Source organism: Scophthalmus maximus, chromosome 17 (genome assembly GCF_022379125.1).
Source record: "Scophthalmus maximus strain ysfricsl-2021 chromosome 17, ASM2237912v1, whole genome shotgun sequence".
Lineage (NCBI taxonomy): Eukaryota > Metazoa > Chordata > Actinopteri > Pleuronectiformes > Scophthalmidae > Scophthalmus > Scophthalmus maximus.
Genome location: NC_061531.1, coordinates 3,617,284 through 3,643,043, shown reverse-complemented (window position 1 = coordinate 3,643,043; position 25,760 = coordinate 3,617,284). Strand labels below are relative to the sequence as shown.

Sequence of the window (25,760 nt, the reverse complement as noted above, 5' to 3'; positions counted from 1 at the left end):
AATTTCTCATTGTTTGAAATTGGACAATAACTACCATACTTTCATTTTGTTTTTCTTTATGAGGATTGGGAAATGGAACTGTCAGTGAATTGCTTTATTGAGTTTCCAGACAAGTTTAACAACAGGCCCACTTAAAAAAAAAAATCAACAACAAAGAAACATAATAAGGATCAACGTCACAACATTACAGTCAGACTAATAAAAAAAAGGGCTTCATTAAAATGTCCACAAACCCTGAAATGAAACAGTGTGAAGAATCACAAGAGTCACGTTCCCTTTTTAAGCTCTTGCAACACAACTCCTCAACACGAAATGAGGACAGGAAGAAAAAGAAAGAAAGGGCTGAGCGTTCGAAAAAGGGACAAGTATAATCATCAATAATAGTCACAGTAATAGATTGCTCGAATAGCGTGTATTGCACATGTGTACACATATATGCACTTTTATATACATGTGAGTCAGAAAGAATGGAACACGTATTGTCGCAACAGGAAAGAATCTGGATAAAACAACAGCACGGACAGAGAATAATCAGGAATGTGCTTGTGATCAGTTCCAACAAAAACGGCGTTTTTCAAATTGTTCAGTCTGTCACGAGCTGGACTGGAGCGGGGCAACCGAGAGAGCGTGTCCCCTCAACAACAACAAAACAGAACAGAAGGAGGTCAAACAGGGCGTAGGTGACAGTCACACTGATACAGGACGTCCTCTGTCCCGCTCAAGAGTCCCAAAAAAAAGAACCACCACCCCCAACCAATCACAGCAGGACACTACAGTTACACCACAGTATCAAACATATCAAGAAATATACAGTATTAAGTCATGTAGCAAAATAGTCTTGAGTGTGTGTGAAAATGTGCGGTTCACCTTAGTGTGGGTGGGAGCGACGGTAAAGCTGCGTGGCCTCTAAGACTGGGGAGGTGCCCTGACGACACGAACCAACGCACTGTGTCAACACTATTCCTATTTTATTGTGGTAAGAGTTTTAAATGTACAAAATAGAAACTCAGTGGTGCACATTATTATTTCTAGGCATCCCCTCTATCTTCAGAGCCCGGCTGGCCAAGGAGGCTCCTCGGAACTCAGGTCCGTCTCAAACCAGAAGCACAAAGTGTGCACACAGCCTCCTGAAGGCGTCCCCCCACCCCCATCTGTGCTTGTGTGTCGCCCTCTGGCAGCAGCGCAAGACCAAGCAGCAACCACCACGACTTTGGGGATAAATTGTACGTCGTTGTGGTACTCGGAACATTAGTTGTGAAGCACTTGGTTGTACGCAGGAAGAGGGGCCGAAGTAGTTTTTCATGGAGACAGGAGAAAGTTCAGAGCCCAGCCCCGAGTTCTCACCTTCCCAGGCCTGAATATTGGATTGATACAGTCGACCGTTTGTGCCTTGTGTCCGTTATGCTGGAATAGTACTGGCTATTGGTGTGTAATAAAGCCCCGCCATATTTTCAAGTGGTTGTGTTTGTTGTTCTTGCTGGAATAGTATTGATCTCTGCCAAAAGAGTAACTTGCTTTCATTACAAGTTTTTTTGTTTTTGTTTGTGGTGGTGTTCTAAATCTGGTTGTAATATAATTCCAACTACATTTAACAATTTTAGCAGATTTTCCAATTAACTTGACAATTGTAGTAATTTCTGAATGAAATAATCTATACATTTGTGGTCCCAGTTACACCTACAACAGGCTTTAGGGGCCCCTTAAGGACTTGGGCACTTACTGCTCGAATTGAACATTTTTGTGGGAAAACACCTACAAAACAGTGAGTATTTCTACTTCCCTCTTATCTTTGCTCTTCTTAAATTAATAAATACTGGATCATTTCAGAAAAATAGAGTTAATGCAAATTCCCATCCACTGCTGTTACAAGAGTTGAGCATTGAGATCCAAAGCTGGTCAGTCAGACTTTGTGGAAGGCACAACGAAATTATGTAAATAAGTCATAGTGCCAGACACAATTCTAAAACTAATAATGCTATTTCATTTTTTCTTTCTTTTTTTGCTGGTTTTTACATGTGGAAATTGAAAATACACACAAAATATTTTTTTTAATTCAACCTACAAACAGTTGCAAGTAGATGTGGCTCCTCTTTAAAAGCAACAGTGCGTAACTTTAGTCTCCACCTTCTGGTAGTGAGAGTAATTACACAAACACTGCCAAATACGGGGACAGTTTTAAAGACAATGGTCAATATTCAGGTGGAGTATGTGTAATAGCTCAATACCCAGAATATTTTACATCTGCCACACTTTCCAAGACCAGTAAGGCGACATAAATGTTGGCCCTCAGTCCCTTCTCTTCTCCAGCCAGTAAAAATCACACCAATGCTGCTCTGTGTTTGTCCTCGTCTTTGATTTCTCCCTGTTAAAACTGGAATCCTTCTATGGAGAGTTTCTTTTTCATCAGGAGCATCAGACACTTTTCTTGGACGCTTCCTATGCTTTTAATGCCTTTGGCATATTCCTAGTTACTATAGAAGATTCCTTCTGGTTTGCTAAAGTTGCGTCCCACGTCGTCACAAACTTGCTGGCTGACGTTAAAAAATATGCATCGCTACTATTGCACCATTTTGTGGGAATTTCACCACAGATACCAGATTTGAACCTCTGATAAAACTTCGCCTGTTGCCGAAAAGCTTGATCAGCGTTGTGTGAACTTGATTGGGCGAGTGCTGGAATGTAACAGACACTCAAGTCCTGCACTCTGGCCTTAAAAGCAAAGATGCTACTGATCTGAAGTGGTGCAAACAAAATATCAACCATAATTCCTTACTGTATACAAAACCATCAGAGCTAAGGTAGGAACGGCAGGTCGGGTTTCAACTGGGACGTGTTCTGTAAACTGTACTGGATGTTTACAATAGACTGTGTGGGTAATAGTTATACTGTTCTGTCTTCCCCAAAAAGTCTGGGATTTGTTTGTTCGAGACAATTCAGACGGGCTTTTTACTTAAGTTGTCCTGATCCCAGATCAGACCTACTGACTCGATGAGTACAGTGTTATCACCTATAAAGCTATAATGGCCACAACTGCAAAACCAGGTCCAAATCAAGACCAGAACCAGAATCAAGCCCTGATGTTGCCATTTTAGGAGGATTCTCTAACGGCCACTAGATGCCGCCAAAGTGACAGGGAAAATCCAAATCCAACTTCCATTCACTTGCTGTTGGGTTATTCAAATATTAAATAGTTTTAAGGCATTTTCAAGGGGGATGAAAATTGCTTGATTTAATTCTTTTTAGGCTTGGTAGTGTGGTATGGTAGTTGCCACTCGCAGCTGTTCACCTTGTTCCTCTAGGCCTGCATGAGCTCAAAGCTGTTGACATCAACGCTGACATGATTGATGGCGAATCATCATCCATCTGAGATCTATTCAATCACCAGTCCGCCCTCTCTGACCGTGCTGCAGGTTTGATGGGACAAACTGGCCTCAGTGTTAACATTAGTACAAAAAGAGATAACACTTAACTGCCTGGAGACCCAGCTCAATAAATCAGACACACACGTAAAAGCTAGAGGGAGCCCCACGAATAATGCAGGTCGTGACGGCTGTCTGCTGTGTTACCATGGCTACGCCGCCGCTGGTCGCCGCGGTGTGTCTGTCTCTCGTTTTCTCTTCCTGTCACTATTGTCAGTGTTGTATTGCTTTGAACAGATGAGATCCAGAGGGGGCAGCCTCGCAAGTCTGACTCACTGGATGTGGGCCGCGGGTAGAAGACCGCCATTGGCTAGCTGAGCAAGTAACAACAACGTGGCAATTGCGAGATTAAAAAAAAAAAAAAGATGTGGATCATGCAATCATATCTCACAGGTGAACCACACGTTTGAATAACGGGGATTCCCAGGTGCGGCCACCAGAAGTTTCCCTCTGACACTACTTTACAGGGGCACCGTTGCTGCATCCTGGTCAAGCGCCGCCCGGAGGAGGCTGTGACACTTATTACACTGCCGGGGCTCTTTGGAAATGCAGTTAAGTGGGGTTGAAGGTTTGACGATTGCGACTTCACACAATGTTAGTGTTTCTCTGTAGTATGTGTAAGTTTGTGCCTGTGTGTGTGTGTGTAATAGAGTGGTCCAGGTCTGAAGCTTTGTGTCCACAGGGCATTTTTCAGGAAGCAGAGAGTCTTTGGGTTTGTGAAAAGTGATCCTGGTAAAAGCAATAGGTTTAGTGCCTCGAGGTAGCCGGCCAGGAAGAATTCTATGTACCCTGAAAGAGGGAAGCTGGAGGTTGGCCTGACATAACCCCTTCTATGATGAAGCCACAAACGTTTGTTTGGCAAAGAGTTGCCGATTTACACAGCCGGCAATAACGGAGCAACATGATGAAAAATTCCAACATTCACTCTTCTTTTATTTTTATTTTTGGTCCCTGCCAACTCCTGGGGGAAATATCTGCCTCTTGAGCAGCTAGATGATCCACTGTGTTCACCGGCTAGTGGCAAACTGCAGTCTCAAGTGAATTTACATGGCTGCATTGAGTTTAATGGAGGAATTCAATTGTTCAATTTTTTTTGTTGCCTTACAATTGCTTTTCCCCATGAGTTCACATTTTAAGCAAACTTCTTCGTGTCGCTCACCGACTAAAATGTCTCCGTTACAGGAGCTATCCATTCAGCTAACTCCCTGTCGGATTACAAATTGACCCCATCACTGGACCACCCTATTGACCCAGCCATGACCTTTGACCTTAATATCTCCTTTTCTGCAAATGCTTCTGTGCCGCCGCCTGCCTGGTCCTGGTCCTGCCTGCCTCACAGTTCACCTCCGACAACAACATCATCAACCACCACCACCACCACGACAATATCCAGACATTCTCAGCATCTGTAAAACAAACAAACACACACACACACACACATACAAACAGGTGCCGATCGGATGGCATCAGTGCTTACTTCCCGTCAAACAGCTAAATGTTTAAAACATCAAATCTCCAAATATAATATATTCATAAATCCAATCTGATTGGATAAAACACTCTTTACATAAATATATATGTGTGTGTATGTGTCTGTGTGAGTGTATATATATATACACATACATATATGTATATTCATATATGTATATTATCTTTTTTTATACAAAAAGAAAAAGTATTTAGTTATTTATACATGTATGTATATGTACAGATATAGAAAAGTGACCACACCGAGTCTGCTGTGATGTAACCATGGGCAACAGGATAGAACAGTATTTACATCGAACAAGTGATATTACAATTTTGGGGGAGGGGGAGGGGAGGGGGGTGCGGCTACGGGGTGGTTGTCTTGGTGTTTCAAAAACGGGCGCACAATTCCTTTTACACAGGAAGGTCGCAGGTCACATGACTCAGGTCACATGACTCTCGACCTGAAGTCACAAGAGAGGACTGACAGAGAGGTGGTGGTGGTGGTGATGTCATCAAGTTCAACCAATGACATGTTTGAAACATTGAATACTGCTGAGATTGAGCTGATCCTGAGACACTTTCACCAGATTCCATAAAAAGTCTGATTGAATATTAGCCGTGATATTGATATTAATATTCAATGGAGATTTTTGCTGGAGATTTCTAGTGTGTAATGATGGCTTTAGAGGCTGTTCATCCCTCAAAAAAACAACAAAGTCTGTTGGGAATACCTGACATGAATATTGTCAGATAAAATACAATTCTTTGCAGTTCTGATACATTTCTGATTAATATCTCATGTTTCTCTTTCCCCCTGTCTCTCTCAATGTTGCTAAATAGTGAGATAAGAACAAAATTAAGGCATCCAGATGAAAGAACAAAGACTCAAACATGAACGGACTGGAGGTGAACCGGCTGGAACCACAGTAGTGTGAGCTTGTATGTGTATGAGTGTTTGTCTTCAGTCTTAATTGGCTGGTTGGTTTTGCTGAGGTGCTGCGGCGGTGGTGGTGTGTCGTGGTTTTTCTGATTCAATTGTTTGTTTTCTTTTATGGACAAAAAAAGGCACCGAGTTCACCCTCCTCCTTTGCTCTTTTTAAAAATGGGATATTCCTCCTCTACCCTGTGTTGGCTCAGCCTCATGTCTCCGGCGTACCGACAGACACACAAGAAGACAAGTCGTCAGCTTGGGAGTCCGGCGTTTTCAAATAAAGAGGTTATTTCCAACGTCATCGTCCCCCGGTGGAAACGGAGGAGTTGGGACTAATGCGTAAAGACAGAAGAATGATTGAAGGGTGGAGGGGGGAGAAAATCAGTGGTGCTGTGTACAGTTCACAAGGCGTGTATCCTCGCTGACACTCCCCTCCTCTGGTTTCCATGGAGATGCTAACAAGTCGTCTGCTCCCCGTCAGGCCGATGAGCCATTCGACAAAAAGGGATTTGTGCATGGTCTTCCCAGCCCGCCCCTTGCTATCCTCCGTAATGTTCTCCTCAGCCAATCGGACTTCTCCTCGACGGCACAATTCCGTTACTGCACAATCTCCATGGAGGAAGAAGAAAAGGAAGAGGAAGAGGAGGTGCTAGAAGGAGGTGAATGTGGAATTTTTGTGTCCTTCCTGTTTTTAAGCTCCTCCTACAACACAGGCTCTTCTTCCATTGGCTCCTCTGTGGACCTGTGGGCAGTTTCAAAATCAAACATCACACAACACACATGCATTCTTAGAAGACCAGCCTCAAGTCTGAAAATGAATAACATTTTTCATCTGAAGCGCTGGTATAAATTACTTCAATCTGTTAAAGTGGGACTATAATACGAAACTAAATTTCATCTTTTATCTTTATGAATAATATTATCACTATATAGATACCCTGCAGAACATTTCAAAGAAATGCTGCCCACCCCGGGCACATATTTTGGGAGATGAATACTGAAATGCTTCGGGCTGCACAATAAGTAAATGTGCTTGTTACTGTGGGTCTTTGCTTCTGTTTAATAAAATGTTCTGTGCCACAATAGCATAAACAAGCTAAATGCTGTTATGGTTGTGCACCACCCTGCTGAGCGCGGAGGAGCCACAGACATCGCAAAGTAACCACCGACCTGCTGGTTTCCGAGTCGCCGGGAATCGAGCCCGGCTGCTCGACATCGACGCTCAGGGAGGCCATGGCGCTGACCGTGTCCGCCTCGTCCTTCTCCGATTGGCCCTGAGCACCGAGGGGGTCATCAAGTAGCGAGTGGCCACTCGTCTGGAGACAGGACCAGTGTTTGCCTGGAGGGACAGGGAGAGACAGGCTAGGATTGAGGATCAAAGACAGGCCGCAGCTTCTCCTCATTGTGTATATTTACTGTATGTCTGTATGTCTGTGTGTGTGTGTGTGTCTGTGTGTGTGTGTGTGTGTGTGTGGGCGTCTTACTCTGGATCTCTATTACTCTCTCCAGTGAGGCGCAGGCTTTTGGACATGGCTTTTCCTGAGGCCACTGACACGCAGATTCACACTGAGACAAGACAGAGGGTGTGTGTTCACATGAATGTCTGACACAAGATCTTTATGTCTCACAGGTTTAAAACACATCCCGCACACATGATTATCACTGAGGACTGAGTTCCACACTTTTTCTCTCTTGAGTATGGAGGCTCCGGTCAGAGCATGGTGAGCCTATGTTAGCATTAGAACTGTGGCCAGTCAAACTGTGCTTATGCATGACGATTCATTAGGTTTAAATTGTAGTTACAATATGTCGTTAGCTATTTACCAACATCACAAAAATACTAATCATGTTAATAACTATTATCATGCATAATTGCACTGGTAAGTCAAGTGTCAATTCTATTTTTTCACCATACATACACTACTGTACATCCACAATGTAAGACAAGGTGGATGTCCTCGATCATAACATTGCACTCGTGCTTACTATTTTTTTATGCTAACAACAGCAACCAGAAGTAATGAGACTCATCAGGTCAATATAATGGGAAGCTGCCAGGTTTCATTTTCTGCCTCTGTACAAACAAAATGGTACCAAACCTGGCAACACAAAAGTCAGAGATGACTTCATTTTACTCAGCAGTTGTCTGCTAAGAAACTGTTTCAGCATGTAACCTCCGCTTAAACCACATACTATAGGTATTGATACAGTAGTTGGTAAAGCAGGTGAACAGAGCCAGTTGGCTGTTTTAGCCTGGTTCTTTATGCTAAGATAATCTAACTACATTACTAACGACCTGTCTTCTACACAGAGTTAGGGTTATGTGCAACTATTCCTTAACTATTCAAATTGCTACTTAGATATATATATATATATATATAGAGAGAGAGAGAGTATATGTGTTTATTGTTATCTTTCCATATTGTTCTTTGAGTTGCTGGGAAAAAAACTGTCTGAGTAAAGCCAGCATGGCTCATGTTTGAAGTTAAAACATGAACAATCATTGATGGCGATCTGACTCCCATCTCACCGTGTCTCCCAGAAGCGCCGAGACGCAGGACTCTGATGCATCACAGATGGCGGTGAGGTCATGGCCGCCCTCCAGCGCCATGACGACCCGCCCGCCCGCCAGACCCATCAGCAGCTGCGTGAGCTGACCGAAACCTGCCGAAACACACACACCAGTCGCAGTTGGGAACCACTGATCACAACCTTTTTTCACAATCGTGTCATTCAGATAACAACCGGTCCGGTCCCCACGGTAACACCTGTGTGATACTTACACTTGGCGGAAACATTGTAGCCTCCCAGAGGCGACTGATGACCCTCCACTGCATCGAAGCCTGCAGACACCAGGACCACATCTGGGCTAAACTGCTGGGCGATCGGCATCACCACATTCCTACACTCATGCACACACACACATAATCAAGGTGTATACATGATTTGCAAGAAGAAGAAAGTAGGAAGAAGAAGAAGATTTACCTAAAAGCAGTCAGGTACTCCACATCACCCATTGGTGGCTCCACTCCTCCAGTCCATGCAATATTCACATTAAAACCAACACCTGCTGCTGATCCCACCTGCAGAGATGGACACGGAGACGTCATAACTGTTAATAGCACCTATTTTAGTGATTCTTTTGTCTCTGTGTATATGTGTGTGTGTGCACAAACAGAAATTTAAAACATGGAATACAACGCTGACACAAGGAGATATGACGCTGCTGACTGGCGACCAAATGAAACTGAATAGTGCCTTGATTAAACAAACAGATTTGTCTACTTTCAAAAAAATTGTTAAGATAAGGTAAATACACAATTTGAGAAAATATATAACATATATATAACAAACATGTCGTACCTTTAAACAAACGAAAGGTAGCGAGCACTGCTGCTCAAATATTTTGCGAACAATTAATTTTGATCTCATTTCCACTTTGCACGCACACATTCAAATATTTGGCTTTATTGATACCCAGGGGAAAAACACACTGTACAGCTACAGGTGTGAGCAATTGTGTCCATACAAAAAGAGACAAAACACTTGTTGAAGTTAGGTTATTGTGTGTGTGTGTGTGTGTGTGTGTGTGTTTACCTCTTCAGGAGCTCCACTGCCAGGAAAGAAGTTCCCATTATCGTACCGGTGGAGGGAGATGTAGAGGACATTGGGGTCACTGTAGAAGGCCTGCTGGGTGCCGTTGCCGTGGTGAATGTCCTGCAGTGACAGGTCACAGAGGCATCGGAAAGAAGGTTAGTGGTATATTTTGATACTGTACACACATACTCTGAACACACAGAATCCTGTCAACATGTTCATAAAAAGGCTGGTTAAGAATAATCAGGTATTAACAGACAAACTGCCTGATTTGTTCTGAATTTTTTTGACTCTCCTCAAACCCCACTGTCCCACTGGATTGTCGGCCGTGACAAAATCATACTGTACAGCCAAATGTTTTTCAAAGCCACGGGACTTTTATTGCGAATTCCAGCAGAGTCCCAAAGATAAAAAAAATATCAGACCGACTTTTGAGCCTGCACAAGGAAAAACCTGTGATGTGCGATAACATTGTCCAATTCTGCGATGACGATGGGAATCTCCATAAATAAAATAAAAAAAGATGAACTGCGCATATGCAGTTTATACTACGTCCTCACAGTAACAATGACTGACACTAATACATCTGAGGGTAGCTGGCGGCAAGTTGTGGGCTTCATCTGAAGTACCACTTCCGCCGCAGCCCACTAGATGGCGCTCTGAGGCCCACTGGTTGAGAATTGCTGTGGAAGAAAACATTCAGCATAGTTTTTTTCTAGTTCATTTGGCCAAAGTCTTGTCAGGGTATTGAACAGCCTGAGTGAATGCACGGTGTGTGTTCATCACGTTTCAGGCATAGCTTTCTTTTGCTCAGGGACACTGCACCAAAGACCAACAAAAAAAAGTAAACAGCATCCAGCCTTTTGTTTTTATTTGATGGCCCGATGCAGCTTTCAAAGCTGTAGACATCATAACGGTTCTGTTCACTGAGGAACTTAAACAAACCTTTCGGCCATCGATGTTAAACTGGGTGTTTTATCAAGACAGTGCTAAAAGGCAGCGTGGTCGAGGGAATGAATCAGCTGGCCCATAAATTACACGAACTCATTCCAAAAAACAACCTGGATAATTCTACTCTTACTATTGTATACATACTCACTTTATTCTTACTAAATGTTTAAAGTAAAAATCTACAGGTGCATTAAAAGGGTTAGAGGTGACCATGTTGACAGAGTGTGTGCGTGCGTGCGTGCGTGCGTGCATGCGTGCGTGCGTTTGGCGTGCGTCACTCACCCAGTCCACAATGAGGATCTTGCCCACTCCCAGTTTCTGTTGCAGCAGTTTTGCGGTGATAGCTACTGAATTGAAGAAACAAAAGCCCCTGTTCACACACACACACACACACACACACAAAAGGGTGCAAACATGTTAGTCATCACCAAGATGTGAAGTAGTGAAATCTAGTTAATAACTAACAGTGATGCTGTGTCTGTACTTACATGGCCGTGGACTCCTCAGCGTGGTGACCAGGTGGACGCACCACCGCAAAGCCGTTCTGGTGCACGAGCAAAACACAGGGTGAAGGACAAGTCAGCAGAAAGTTTATTTTTGGGAGGAAAGTGTGTACACTGGGGCTCATTTTTGGGTGTTACCTTCAGCTCCCCCGCCGCCACTCTGAAGGCCAGCTCGATGACCGAGCCAACCGCCATGCGGACTGCTGCCGACGAGTGCATCTCGTTCCACACGGTGTCACTGTCCACCTGCCGGGGGCAGCACATAAATCAGTCTGGGGTGTAAACTCGGAGTAAATGTACATATACAGACAGAGAGACATATGGATCCCTCACCCCTATTCCTCCACATGGAAGAACAGCGTACATCTTCTGGCTGATTGGACCTGAAACAACCAATCAGCAGCAGTTACAGCCACTGCAGTGTGTGAGCATCGGGATGCATTACAGACAATCCACAGAGTTCAATGTTAGCATGTACACACATGCAAATACATATATTTGTTACATTACTGTTGTTACATTGCAGTAAAACATATACTAAATAATGCATGTGACTTCATACATACATCAAAACTAGGTACATTCAACCAAGATGAGTACAATGCAATATTGTGGTGTTATTTAATTGTGAGGCAATGTAGTCAACTATTAGAGGTCACTCTGGCAGACAGACAGACAGACAGTCAGAGAGCTACCCAGCAATTTCTTGTGGTCCAGCTTGTGTCGATTGAGAGGACTGGTTCCATACAGCAGAGTGTGGAACTCTGAATGAACTGACTGGATCTCATCCAGAGATGCTTTACGCCCACGAATCCTCTGCTCACAGACAGACAGAGAGACAGAGGGAGAGGGGGTTCAGTTTTTGTCATTTTTAGTTTACACAATAGAGAAAAAAAAATATTGTGATTATTTAGAATTGTTGACTGCCATTTGTTAAAATAAAGCTGTTTCATATTTGAGGTAGAAAATGCAACTTTAGTGTAAACGTGCCGAGATGACGTGTTTTGGGGTTATTGAAACAGATGTTTACAGTAAATAATGACAGTAAAACGTCGCAGAGGCCCATAGCTCCACTCACTTTCCCTGAGAGGCGAGTAGGAGTGCATGCTGTGATAAGTGGTGCAACCGCGAAGTGACAGCATTGTGGGTGTATAGCTTTGCTGTGAATACAGAGTAGTTCCTTGTGTGGCTATCTTTTGTAGCAGTTTGACTTTTATACCTTGAGACTGAAGACAATTTTAGACACACAGACTTGGTTCAGGGTTGAGGTAAGAGCAAGGGGCTAGGGAATGTATGACGTCATCAAGTGTGCAAATGCGTGCGTGTGTGTGTGTGTGTGTGTGTGTGCGCGTACCTCGCAGCGGTTTAGCAGGCCCGTCTCCTGCAGTCTGGACCAGATGCTCTGCACTCTCCCAGCGTGCTCCGGGTGGATGTGAGCGTTGCCGCACACACACTGATGCTTCAACATCAGACTGTCGTACACGAGCCCTGGAGTCACAAGTGAGAGACGGACACGTGTGAATCCCATGTCCCCTCGAATTACAGCAAATACTCTCAATAGCCTATCGGAGTGATTGTTTGTCAGCCCTGTGATTGGCTAGCAACCTGTCCCAGTGTGTGCCCAGCGTGGGTACATGGGATGGGCTCCAGCCGTCTCCCTGGCAAAGGCTAAACAGTACAGCTATATATCGATTCATGGTGGTATTGTTTTTTGCGGAAACAAATAAGCTCCACAAGATGTCAGAAGCTCCAATGAAATATGTGACCTAAAGCGCTTCTAACAGACATGTTTCATTCAATAAGACGCACAAATTGCAAATTTGTAGAGCTTGCGTCGTCCCAACCATCAGATCTCTAATTCCACTCTGCCTCACCACACGGGACCCTTCACACCCTTTTGCAACTTTAGAACTCCTGCCGTACAGATTGTTAGTAAAATAGGACATTGCTCATTACAACTGCCACAAAGTACAAGCAGCTAAAGGATTAGGTCACTGCACATATTTTCCCCTTTGCTGCAGCCATGTACTCACAGTGTGTGAACGGTGTCTTTTTTATCGGTGAGCCACATCAACAAAAGTTTACTCCTTGTTTTTGCTGAACATATTTTACAGTGTCCTCTTATTTTGAAGTTTCTAATATTATATCAGGGACGCCTGTTCACCTCATGATTCACGCAAGCATCCAATCAGCCGATCATATGTAAGCAGTGCAATGCATATGCATATGCACAAATGTTCAAATCAAACATGAGAATGTGTAGATAATGACATTTCAGGATATGACTGTTGGTGCCCTACAGACTGAATGTAAGGATATTTTTGATCTCTCCTCATATCCTGGGATTTCCACGTACAACTTGAATCTTTACTCGGGATGAGCGTCAGCTCTTTGGGATGGAAACGTCTCTTTGGTGAGGAAGATTAGAGGAGGACGGCCACACTGGTTCGGAGTGGACAGAAGGGCTACGGTAACTCCGAAATCTGAGGCTGCAGAAGTTGGGCTCAGAAGGTGGCATCAACACCATGAATCCATGAACCAATCTGCATCGTATCGACAGTTCAGGCCACTGCTGGTGGTGTAGTGTGTTGGGAGTGTTTTCTTGACACATTTTGTGCCTTTAATATTGAATATATGGTTTAAATGTCACAGTCTATCTGAGTATTATTACAGACCATGTTCATCCCTTGATGGACACAGTTTACTATCTTCTAATGGCTACTTCCATCAGGATAATGCTCCGTGTCACAAAGTAAACGTTGTGGTTTAAGGCAAATGACAGTGAATCCAGCAGGACCTTTGTAAAGTGGTAGGAAAGGAGCAATAATGCGCAGCATACACATCTGCAGAGCTGATGTGATTCAGTCATGTGACATCAACATGGAGCAGACTCTCAAAGGAAAAGAACGTTTCCTACATGTTGTGGAATTCACGACTTGAAGAACTGAGGCTGCTTCGAGAGCGAAGAGAGGAGCTCCCCATTTTTAGTCTGGTGTCCCTAATAAAGTGCTCAGTGAGTGTTTATTTCCTTCACCATTTCAGCCATATGTTTTACTGCATCTAAACGTTTTTGATCCACTCTGCCTTAATGATGTGTGGCTGAAGGTAATAAAAGTTTCCGGTTAACAGTTCCTTCAGAAATGGGGATTAATGCTGTCGCCCGAACCTCAGGAGACGAAACGTTGAGCAGCAACACATACAACAGTAACAAGGGGAAGCGGAGTACTTTTAAATTTATAATATTTCATTCAGTTCAGTTAAGTGCATTTGAACCATCAGCCAACAGAGTCAGTTCTCAGTTCTCACACACACACACACACACACAAACACACACACACACACACACACACACACACACACACACACACGCACACGCGCACACACGCACACACACACACACTGACCAGTAGTAAAGAGGTGTTTGATGGGATTGACGGTGGCTGCGGGGGAGGACTGCGCTCGTCCCAGAGGCCTGTGGGGCAATGAGGACTGGAATACACCCAACTGCTGCAAGGCCTGATGGGAAGGGGAAGGAAGACATGGGGGGGAGAGAAAGTTAGGATTCATAACAGAAGGATGAATCAGAGATGAGTCCATTCACTGCAGTGTGTGTGTGTGTGTGTGTGTGTGTGTGAAAAACAGTGCAGCATGCTTAATTCCAACTACCATTCATAAAAATAAGTTTCAAAAGACATATTGATTCACATTGATAGATAATAGTCTGAAAGTGATTGATTGATTGATTATGAAAGTGCTACTACACATTTTTTTATAATGATGACAGTGGGAGTTCAAATATTGTGTTAAGTTTTCTTGACACTTGTACTGACCATCCTGAAAATTCACACATCACCAACCTCCACAGTGTCTGTGTGTGTGTGTGTGTGTGTGTGTGTGTGTGTGTCTATGTGTGCGTGTGTATTAAGAGTTTGTGTAATCATTGCAGCCACACGTTCTGCAGTCTATATATATACGGAACGGAACTGTGCTCCCTGCTGCAATCTGGATGACTCATCATGTGTGGGTGGACACTTAAACACACACACACACACTTGCAGGCATACAGACATACAGGAACACACACCACAGCTGTGAGTCCAAAAAGCTGTGAGTCATCAGCTGGTGATGTCACTGCAACGTCGACAGCTGTGTGTGCGTGTGTGTGTGAGGTGTGTCAAGTCTCTCAGCTGAGCTTCACCTGGACACCAACGAAGCTGTTACGTGTGTTTGTGTGTGTTTGTGTGTGTGTGTGTGTATAAATATATATGTGTGTGTATGTGTGTGTGGGTACAAAATGGGTGATTGTAGTTTAATGATTAAATCTGACCATTTCCTGTAAAATGTCAAATATCCCTGTTGATGACTCATCCGGCGATGTGCCTCTGTCCTGTTATACGTGATCACACATTTCAAATTGATCGATTCAACCCTCCCCCTCGATTAAAAGCTGCCTTTCCCAGAAGCACAAACACCACCCACAGTGGACACAGGGCGGAGGTGTGTATTGGGTCGTGATGAGACAGAGGACTAGTGTTGTGTCGTCACTGGACCCACGCGAACACTACCGATGTCAAAGGGATGGAGAAACACAAAGCTTACGTCAACCAAGGCCGAAGGCTGCATTCCCTAACGTCTCCTGTTGAATGAGGCACATTAAAACACACTGCACAGACCACCGTCACAGGTGCGTCATACACAGTATGTGCTTTTACTTGAGGAAACCATCATAAGTTTTCTTAAAATTTCTTTGCAGACTAAAAAAAAAATTGAGTGAAAAGCAGCTGTCATGGATTTACTTTACTCTGTCTCGACACTGCTAGTTTAAGCAGCACTTTTTTTGGCAACATGGGGGCATTGCATGAAACTATGCATACAACACTGACATATTGTCATACTGTATATTATCAGTTTTTTTGTGGACAATAATAGCATGTTAAATCACCCAGGAAATTCAGAAAATTAAAGGGGCAGTTAGCAATTTTAAACCAATAAACGTTTTGTAAAAATCAGCTAATATTTCCTCATGGTCCGCTAGCTGTCAGTTCTGTGTGTGCGACGAAAAAAAATTGTTGGTTTGTCTTGTCGAATAAAAAAGAGATGTGGGTGGAAGCTCTGCAATTCAGAATTTTGTGCCTTTACTTAATCTGTTCTTTAAAGCTACAGTGTGTTATATTTGAACTTTGAAAATTGAATATATTGTCCATAACTATGTGTTCATATATGTATAATCACCTGCAACAAAGAACCAATGTTTTTTCATCAACTTTGACTGAGTTAAATATAGTTACAGTAGGTGGACCCGACCTCCGTGTAAGTCTCCATGTTTGCTACATTGTGTTGAATAGGGTTGGAAGAAGCTGTCCAGGATACATTGCATTTGCGTTGCATTTTCAGCGCTGCCGGAAACCTGAAATCGTATCAGCGGTGCACCACCGTAAAGTGTCCCCTGTCAGGGGACACTTTACGGTGGTGCACTGCGGTGGTGCACTTTACGGTGGTGCACTGCAGTTTGCAACTTCACCAACAGATGCCCCCAGAAAATTACAAAAATTACACAATGGGGCTTTAAGTTCTAAACACACTGGGATTTTGTGAAGAACACAGGTAATGTCAGAGGTTAAAAACGTTTCGTTCGGTAAAAAAGATAACTGTAGTTCATACATTCTCAATGGTCAAGGCACTGTAGATTGATAAAGTGGTCAGCATACAATTAAGGAAGTTCCTTTAAATTTACATCATGTTAAATTGTATTCTTTATATTTCTTCATATGTATCTGTGCATTCATTGGTTGGATTGAATGCACAATCTTCCTCTATGTCTGTCGACAGTCTGTCTCTGGTGGTGACACTGAGAAGCAACCACACAACAGTCTGAGACTCAACACAACGAGAGCCACAGAAGTGCTCAACAGAGAAATGGTCAATACGCAAATGCTCGGGCAGCTTAGGATTTCATTTCGTGCAAAAAACAACAGCTGTGCAAAGGTGAAAAACACCTGGAGCCGTGTCAGAGTGGGTTCGGTGCAATGACTCAGAAAACTGAAACGCAGCAACTTTTGCAGGTCAGCAAACAGGTTGGCTGATAACACATTTGAAAACCAGTGTGATATATAATAACGGGAAGACGTATCTGTGTTTACACACACACCTGTGTGTAGGCCCCTCTCTCCTCTTCATCGCCCTCCTCCAGCTGGATGACATCTTCATCCTCGTCCTCTTCGTCCAGCTCACTCTCTGTGCTCTCCCCTTTCACGTGCATGCCCCCATGCTCCTCCTCGCCCTTCAGTCGCTCGGAGGAGGGTGTGCTGTCGTCGGACCCCTCCTTCTGAAGCCTGATTGGTCAAAAGTATTCGGACAGACTTACAAACGGCATTAAGATGTTTACAATTACATGCATTGCAAAAGATGAAGATGAATCACTCATCAATACTGATTTGTTGGTTAATCTGAGATGCCACACCTGTGAGGTCCTGCCCCTCCGTCGTCCTCCTGCATGTCATTGGTCTCTGTTAGCTCCTCCTCTGTCTCCTCTGGGTGGGTGGGTGGCGGCCTAGGAAGGTCTGCTCCCTTCGATAGCATCTACACATACAAGGTAATGATAATATATAATAACATTATAAGATAATAATAACATAATAACATAATAACATATAATGTGTGTGTGTGTGTGTGTGTGTATACCTTGTAGTGTTTCTCCAGGAAGTGCTGGTGTTGCTGCTGAACCACCAGCTGCTGCAGGGCTTGGGGGGACTGGGGCAAAGGTGCACTCTGGGTGCGGGCCAACGGGCGATGGCGTGGCAGCTTGTTGACCGTGCGCATGCCACTGGACACGCCTCTCTCTGCCGTAACCAGCGGCGACTGGCTGTACATCGGGACTGAGCGGGTGGAGGCAAGAACAAAAAGACGTTGAGTTGGACACTGAAGCAGAGATAAGCATACTAGCATGTGTTAGTGTGTATGTGTGTGTGTGTGAGTGTGTGTGTGTGTGTGAGAGAGAGAGTGTGTGTGTGTACCAGCGAGCATGGCAGTCTGTTGCCTGGCCTGCTCCAGTAGTAGTACATGTTGCAATAATGAGGAATGGGCAGAGTGAGAGCTGGTTGGCGGAGTCTCCACATCGTGCCCCACCCCTGCAAAGAAACAGTGTTAAATCTTTACAAGCTCAAAGTAATAAAATGTTGTTATACTTTTGTTTTCCCCATATACTTAAAGGAATAAAATTAAATAAAATTAAATTATGATCTATAATAAAATTTTACCTGCAGGTAGGGATGATGTGGAGAGAAACTTCCCTGTGAGGGCTCCGCCTCCTCGCATTGATTGGATGGCTTGACGTTCAGCCTCTTGCTGGCTAGACAGCTTCTGAGGGGCCTGGAGGGGGGGAGGGGGGGTTACCATGGTTACAACTGTACGCAATCACGTGTGGCAATTTTTGTATTTGCCAAAGTGGTAACTGCAGGTCATGTGACATTCATGTTCCCAGGTTTTAAACACTGGACTGATGCCAGGTCAGAGTGTGTGGTGAGTTGACCGACCGTGATGTGCGTATTTGCAGGGAGTCCCAGGGAAATATTTGGCAGGGAGGGCGAGGTATAGAGACTCAACGGACTCAATGTCCCATCAGCCCCCAGCGTTTGATGGAGAGACCTCAGCTGCAGACAGATCGACAGACAGACACAAGGACGGACCCGTTAGTTCAGGTGTCACTGTGGCATATTAACAATATCTGAAAGGGTGGTATGATGGTTCCACTGCAGATTGATCCACGTTGCTATGGTAACCAGTGACTCACACTATTTCCCTCATATCAACTAATTTTACTCACTCCTCTCTCTGGAGCTGCATTCTTTGGACCCCGATTGTGTGTGTTGTTTCGTAACTAGCTGATATCCCACCAAACACAACCAGAACTGTCCATCTGTTTCGTCCCATTTCCTGTTTACTCTCTTTACTCTGCACTTCAGACTTCAGTTCTGCAGCCACTGCGATACGTGACGATACATGTGAGTCAACATTTACTAACCTCATTATCCAGGTTGATAAAGGCGTTTCTTTGCAGTCACACAAAACAACGAGGAGACGACAACAACACCTGAATATTTCACTGCATTTAAATATGTTATTAGCAATTAGCAATAACAGGATAACATCTGTTAGATGACCACTCATTTCAGTACAAGTCCTTTGAGCTCTGAAGCTGACTACTTGTGGCCGCTGGACATAATTCTCCGTAGCCTTCTTATGGAAGCATTTGATACCACCGATATTTTATCATATTTAACACTACCCTATTTAACAGTCATGTCCTCATATGTAAGCATGACATCATTCAACCTTTAATCTAACAAAACATTGATTTAATTAGATTAGATTTTTTTTTTATTGCACATAAGACAAATACATAATAGATACATACGGTATATAGTGAAATATAGAAAATAAAACAAATAACTGAAATGTGCAGGATGAGCTAAAAAAACCATAGGAGCTTGTTAGGTGACCCTCCTAATATAAGACATTCATTTAAAATACAAAGTACTACAAGATATCTGACACAGCTAAAGGAAAGGCATTATTAATCAGGTATTAAAATATGAACTGTGGATGAATAATAATGATGTTGCATTGCTTAACTGGATAATAACAAAGAGATGGTTTGCTTCTTTAAATGAATTCAGGCTCGTGCAGTTTTTAATATGACTTGGTAAACTGCTCCAACAATGAGGACCTCGGAATCTGATGGAAAATTAGGAGAAGGTTGTCCTAAAGAAAGTAGGATGAAGATTATTGGCTGACCTTGTGTTGTAATGATGGATTTGGGTATTGTATTGAAATAAAATTTGAAAATAGACTTGTGACTAGACTGAAAAATAAAAATAAAAATTTGAAGATGGTTTAGCTAAAAAATAAGGAGGATAATAGAGAAGGAGAATAGAGGAGTACAACTGGAAAATATTTTGGAGAATGTTATCATTTTAATAATTCCACCAATATCAATGTATCAATAGTCCTGGAAAGACTAAAGCTAAGGTAAGACTGAAACATGCAATCAGGGTTAGGCCTTGGAGAGGTTTGTTCATAATCCATAACATACACCAGTTTCAGTTATAATAGATCATTTCTAATCCTTCTCCACTACTGTCTTTCATGGTTTACACCTTTGTCCCATTTTAGACCCTTTTTAATTTAATCCTATTTAAATATGATTTAAACTGAGCAAAACACATGATCTTCAGTTTCCTCTGAGCGTTCTTTAGGATATTAAATGCTGAATGGTCAAAGCGGGTTTTTTTTTGGGGGGGGGGGGGGGGGGTTGTGTTTTTTTTCAAGTTTGAGTCTCAGTCTTCAAATGTCCATACTCATGCAAGAAATGTATAGGTGACATTGATGTATTTCTACTTTCTCTGTCAAGCACTTAGCCATTATTTAAATAAGCAGTATTCTTAACCCAAAATTACCTCTAGGTGGCAAGCTCGAGCAGTGGGTGCATTGTGAGGAGGTGAATGGATGACAAATGAAACCAACCCTTGTACTGCACGGGTTGTCAAGGAGAGTTTATTTTTAGAGTAAAACATCTGTTTGGTTGTGTGTTTACCTCGGTCTGTATGTTGGGGACCGATCCAGTGTTGCCGTTGGCGATAGCTGAATTGGAACTGTTGGGACTGCTGGGACCTGAACCTGGAGCGCTGTTACAGAGAGAAGAGACTGGTCGAGGGACACAAACACAAAATACAGAAGAAGAGAGAAGGGAGAGAAATAATTCCTCCTCAAGTTAATTGATAAAACATCAAATGTATTATTCTGAGCAAGTTTAAGTGTCACAAGTCTTAAGTGGATATCTGCTGTGTGTTCACCTGATATCTCAATGGCTCTCTTCTTAAAGGTGCTGATGACTGTCCCATCCTTCCTGCGGAGAAGTGGGGAGCTTCGCCTCTCCGCTACCTTCTGCTTCAACCGCGAACGCACCTTCAGGTTGGGCTCCGAGACTGAGCAAGACCCAGAGGGACGGAGTGAGAGAGAGGGCAATGAAAACTGCTTGATCCCAAAAAATTAACTGATCATTGAACCCTAATGTGTTATATTACAGTCTGTTTTTATAGAGGCAAAAGAAGATACATTTTATGTCGATGCAGCTGCTTGTCTGTATTGTCAATCTTGCTTTTTTTGTCATATTGTCATATCCTTAGCATGTTTGTGCCTCTTATGCTTCATCGTGAAGTGCAGTGTTTTGTTTGGCAGAGTATTAAATGGGGTTACATGAAGGTGCCTGGTTATTTGCCAGCAGGAGACTGTCGCATTTCATTTTGGCTGGCCCACATATTGGCTGGCTAGTTTGATAGCTTGGGATGAGCAGCGAGAGTAGGAGTGTAGATGTATCCTGATGTAAAAGTCAAGGTGAAGAGCAAGGAGCATGAAGAGGGGAAAAAAAACATCCAGGTTTTATATGTGCCTAAAGAGTATCTGAATCCGCGGGAAGCTGAATGTTATGTGAACGTTTATTTACCCTCTGACAGTTAGGTAGACAGGGCAGCTACTGACAGAGGGATGGGCAAGGAAACGAGCCAACTGAATCACGGGAGGCAACAAGAACTAACCAATCGGAGGCAGAGAAGGGCCGGTCATGCATGAGTCCTCATCCTGGAGTTGTTAAACGGTGGCCGCGTTATGGGACAAACTAGGCATTTTCGTTTTAGTGGAGAAAAGGGGGAGAGCCAGGACGAACAGGGAGCGAGCCCAAATAAGCAACTAAACTTTAGAAACAAGCCCAAAAAAACCCAACCCGCGACTAACAACATTTGTAATCGACTTAACAAAAAGTCGAAAGTAGCTCATAATTAGCGGACTTGTCTCCTACCCGTCTTGCGGAGGGGGAAATCATCTTTGCTCTCATAGTTCCCCAACAGCGAGGGCAGATTATAGGATGGAGGAGTTCCCGGGGTGTTACTCTGCGGAGGAGAGCCCTGCTCCAGGGAGGTGTGCCCCCTGCAGAAAGACACACGTAAACACAAGGGAAACGACGGTTAGCTGACTAGTAATGACTAGTGAGTGTGGAACTAAAGGTGGTTTTCTATTACTGTACTTCTGCTTTGTTTAGACAGTGCCTAGATCTCCCAGAATGACTTCCTTGTTATTTCCTGTTCCTGTGAGAATGGAAACATTTTCTCTGTGCAGCTTCTCGAATTGATTACTTCCTGTTTCGACAGAAGATTGTTGAAAGTTGGAGTCAGTGAAACATTTTGAGCTGAAATGAACAGAACGAGAATGAAAGGAACACCAAGTTGTTGGATTGTTCCGACACGACAGGAGCCTCCTAAAGAAGTTAACATTGTAGTATTCACAGAGTTTCGCTTGACCGTCGACTTGATTTGAATGCTTTCTTCTTCTAGCTAAAATGAGGGTTTAAGTTCCTTTTTAAAAAGGAATTACAAGACATGCATTAGGTCTTGAGGCTGTGCATCTTTTCCTTTGCTCTGCCGTGGTCGTAATGTCAATCTGATTACGTTCATGCTGAAAGTGATGCGATGATGTTAAAAAAATCGTTTAAATCCCCGCTGAAAAAAAAAGTGGTATCAATTATGTTAACTTCTTAAACTATTTACTTTAATTTGAACAAACTTAATTCATTTTTGTGTTACCAACTGAAGAAATTGTTTTGAGCTGATAAACAATTGTCAGTGTGCCATGATGATGCTGTCCCAATACTTAATGCCTTCTTTTATTGTTGACACAGATACAAAACAAAAAATATGGCAAATTTATGGCCCAACTGTATGAGCTACTCATGTGATGCCACACAAAATGAAAGCTGCATTAAGAGTACTGAGATCTACAAAACTGTTCAACCCTCATTGAGTTATTGAGCCTAAAATACTTGGTGTGTCCAGACAGGATCTGTTACTGGGAAACATTTTCCATTTATACAGTCAAGTTGACAGTGGCCCCTTAATTCAACAGAGTCTTCACAGGGTTATTTCAGTGCATGCACAGCCTCTAAATCAGGGGAAATTAAGTCAAATGTAGGCTTGCTGAAAGGATTTTGACCAATATCATTATTTCTGTTCTTGGTAAAAAAGTTACAGCTATCTAACATCTCTGGCCCAGCACTAAGACATGTCCTTTAACAAAGACTCACTGAACTCGGGTCGGCGGTGACATCATTTTGTGGGTAAAAGAATATTTTTCTGAGGAGTGGAAGTACAGGTGCTCTGTCTCCTGGACTGTTCTCCTTGCAGTTTACAAGAAGAGCTGAGATGATTTTTTTTTTTTTAAGCATGATTCCCAGAATCAAGTTGAGGAATTTGACCCGAAATGTAAAGTTACAGTGATGGACAGGAAAAGCTCTCACCAGAACTTTGGGGAGAAGGAATGGTTCAGTCCACCAGGACCAGGCTCTTTCTTACTGAGAAGGAACTCCTGGAGCTTCAGCTTCACCTCAGTACTGGCAATGGCACCTTCCAAAATCACACACAAACACACACACACACACACACACACACACACACACACACACACACACAAACACCAGCTTGCAGTCAGAACAAACACGTTGATGGTTTAGTATTGGCATCAGTAACAGCAGCAGTATGACCTACTCTCTTTGCCTTTCTCCTTGTTCCTCAGTAGCAGCAGTTGTTGCTCCAGTCTCTGCTTCTCCTGCTCCTCGTGTCTTTGCAGCTCCAGTTTCCTCTTCTGTTCCAGCTCCTGCTGCCGCTTGGCTGCCAGCAGCTCCTGTTGTTGCTTACACACACACACATACACAGACACGCACACACACTTTACTGAATGACTCTTTCTTGGTTGTGCCGTCCTGCCGATCACTTGTACTGTAGGTTCTGAGACCAACTAAATGCCTCCAGGACTATATCTACCTTCAGGTGTTCCTGCAGCTGGACTTCATGCTGTCTTGTTAGCACTTCGTGTTTTTTCTGGAACTCTGCGAACAGCAGCTGTTTCTGCAGTTCCTGCTGCTGTTTGAGCAGAAGCAGTTCCTGCTGCAGCTGCTGCTCTCTCAGGGCTGTGTCCACCGGCGCACCCCCAGACAGAGACCCCACCCTGGGCTCTGTCCGTAGGTCCACCGGGCCTCCTCCTCCTCCTGGGCCTTCCCCTGGACCCCCACCTGGAAAACACAGCAAATGAAGAAGATATCAACCTTCTGTCTTCACTTTCGTCACTGTATTTTGTATTTGACTGCAAAGTTTTATCTTTTTGTTTATTGTTTTCTGCGTTGATTCATGTTCTACCTGCTTGATTGTCAGGAAAATTACAATACTTGTTGGACCCAGCCTCAATTTTAATAACAGATAAGCGTGGGCGATGGGGTTTCAGACTCTGTTTGATGATCAAACAATCGTTAGAAGCCGCTGTGGACACGAGTAACAATATCAAAATAATGATAACTGCAAAAATGTAGTGTAAATGTAGCAAAAGTAGACTCATAACTGAGGGCAAGTGAGTAATGGCAGATACACAGCAATAGCTTGTCTTAAGTTTGAAAACACTATTTAACATTAGCCGCCTTATGCAAGTGGTCATAACAGACTAAGTAATGTCAAAGCAACATCTATAAGTGTACTCACTTGGTATATGGTGTTTCACTGCTTGTAAATTCAACTGTTCGTTTATAAGAGGTAGGGGTTGATCATGATCTGGCAACGTGTCTAGTGCTCAATCTACTTTTCAAGTGAATCGTAGAAATATTAACAATTTTTCTTTTCAGGGAGGCCATACAAAGTCCAGGAGATCAAAGGACAGTTGGGTACATAACATTCTTCACCTGTAGATACATATTGAGTACATACCGATAACAAACATCAATCTGACACTTGCATCCAGCCAAGTGAAGCTTTTCTTCCATCTATTGCTCTCCCTTTCATTTTACCTTAAAACAAAAATTGAACATCTGAACAGAAGATGTCACACTCACTCACTCATTCATGAAGGTCTTCTCACACCGCACTCATTGCAATGGTTCACCTAAATGGCAATTTAGCAAGGTACTGTAATTAAAGCAGGTCCGGTCTCTGTGGGCTAATGTGCCTGACCCATTTTGACCACAATCCCTCAAACTTCTCTGATTGCATTTTTATAGAAAATGTTTGTCTCTCCATAATGTAAATTTCGCGAACAACTTTAAACCAATCTTCCAATTTTGGGGCATCTGGTTGTAACCACTTCCTAGGCTTTCTTCCCTCCAACAAGTCATATTTGTATTAAATATTTGTCCGCTGTTGATTTAACTTTTTATGCTATATTGCCCAAATATATTGTCAGAACATAAAATGGAATAGCAATTTGAAATACAGTTTCCAGACACTTCTGTACTTCATGCCAGTAAAATGCAAGTTTTAGGCAATCCCAGAATACATGATAATGGTTGGCTACATTTGAACCACATAACCTCCAGCAATTTGTTCCAACACCTTGATGCCTCTTCTGAGCTAGGTAATGAAGAATCTCATGATATTCTTCCACCGAAATTCCCTCCAACTGTGTGAGGCTGTGGTTTTCCACTGTAATTTACAAATATTTGCCCATTCATCGTCAGGTATAACTATTCCTCCTTCTCTTTCCCATTTATGTTTAACATGCTGGGTGTTTGACAGCACTAATGTCCTATACAGTGATCAGACAAGGTAAAATAGAAGTAACTCAAGGTACTTGGGCAAGAGTGTAGATCAGGGCCTGGTTAGTAAAAACAGTTTCTGTGGGCAATATATATAAACCCAATATGTCATCAATCATCTTCTTTTATTTTACACATTCTTCCTTTTCAAAACCGAGCTCTTTATGCTGGCCTTACACTAAACGACTTGTCAGTATAACAGAGACAAAAGAGTGTTTCTCTAGAGTTTAGGCGCGCACCCGTCGCCTAGATCGTTTGGTGTCAGCCTT

The 25,760-nt window shown here is 43.1% G+C and overlaps 1 protein-coding gene across 4 annotated transcripts in view; it reads right to left on the bottom strand.

The window, feature by feature from the left end:
• Positions 1 to 79: 79 nt before the first annotated feature.
• The window catches only part of hdac5 (histone deacetylase 5), a 51,949-nt gene continuing 26,268 nt past the window's right edge, over positions 80 to 25,760 (bottom strand). For all 4 annotated transcript variants that reach the window (XM_047327988.1, XM_047327989.1, XM_047327990.1 and 1 more), the window contains 26 exons: positions 23,738 to 23,985; positions 23,462 to 23,606; positions 23,215 to 23,320; positions 21,724 to 21,851; positions 20,723 to 20,854; positions 20,464 to 20,573; positions 18,404 to 18,520; positions 18,128 to 18,239; positions 17,885 to 17,998; positions 17,553 to 17,746; positions 17,332 to 17,450; positions 17,020 to 17,203; positions 14,276 to 14,387; positions 12,226 to 12,359; positions 11,567 to 11,687; positions 11,205 to 11,254; positions 11,010 to 11,117; positions 10,857 to 10,912; positions 10,651 to 10,738; positions 9,418 to 9,537; positions 8,806 to 8,903; positions 8,604 to 8,722; positions 8,351 to 8,484; positions 7,305 to 7,386; positions 6,991 to 7,159; positions 80 to 6,562 (listed from right to left, as the gene is read on the bottom strand). In XM_047327988.1, coding sequence (XP_047183944.1) covers positions 6,523 to 6,562; positions 6,991 to 7,159; positions 7,305 to 7,386; positions 8,351 to 8,484; positions 8,604 to 8,722; positions 8,806 to 8,903; positions 9,418 to 9,537; positions 10,651 to 10,738; positions 10,857 to 10,912; positions 11,010 to 11,117; positions 11,205 to 11,254; positions 11,567 to 11,687; positions 12,226 to 12,359; positions 14,276 to 14,387; positions 17,020 to 17,203; positions 17,332 to 17,450; positions 17,553 to 17,746; positions 17,885 to 17,998; positions 18,128 to 18,239; positions 18,404 to 18,520; positions 20,464 to 20,573; positions 20,723 to 20,854; positions 21,724 to 21,851; positions 23,215 to 23,320; positions 23,462 to 23,606; positions 23,738 to 23,985 — 3,140 coding nt within the window. In that variant the 3' untranslated portion in view covers positions 80 to 6,522. The remainder of the gene's footprint in view (positions 6,563 to 6,990; positions 7,160 to 7,304; positions 7,387 to 8,350; positions 8,485 to 8,603; positions 8,723 to 8,805; positions 8,904 to 9,417; positions 9,538 to 10,650; positions 10,739 to 10,856; positions 10,913 to 11,009; positions 11,118 to 11,204; positions 11,255 to 11,566; positions 11,688 to 12,225; positions 12,360 to 14,275; positions 14,388 to 17,019; positions 17,204 to 17,331; positions 17,451 to 17,552; positions 17,747 to 17,884; positions 17,999 to 18,127; positions 18,240 to 18,403; positions 18,521 to 20,463; positions 20,574 to 20,722; positions 20,855 to 21,723; positions 21,852 to 23,214; positions 23,321 to 23,461; positions 23,607 to 23,737; positions 23,986 to 25,760) is intronic.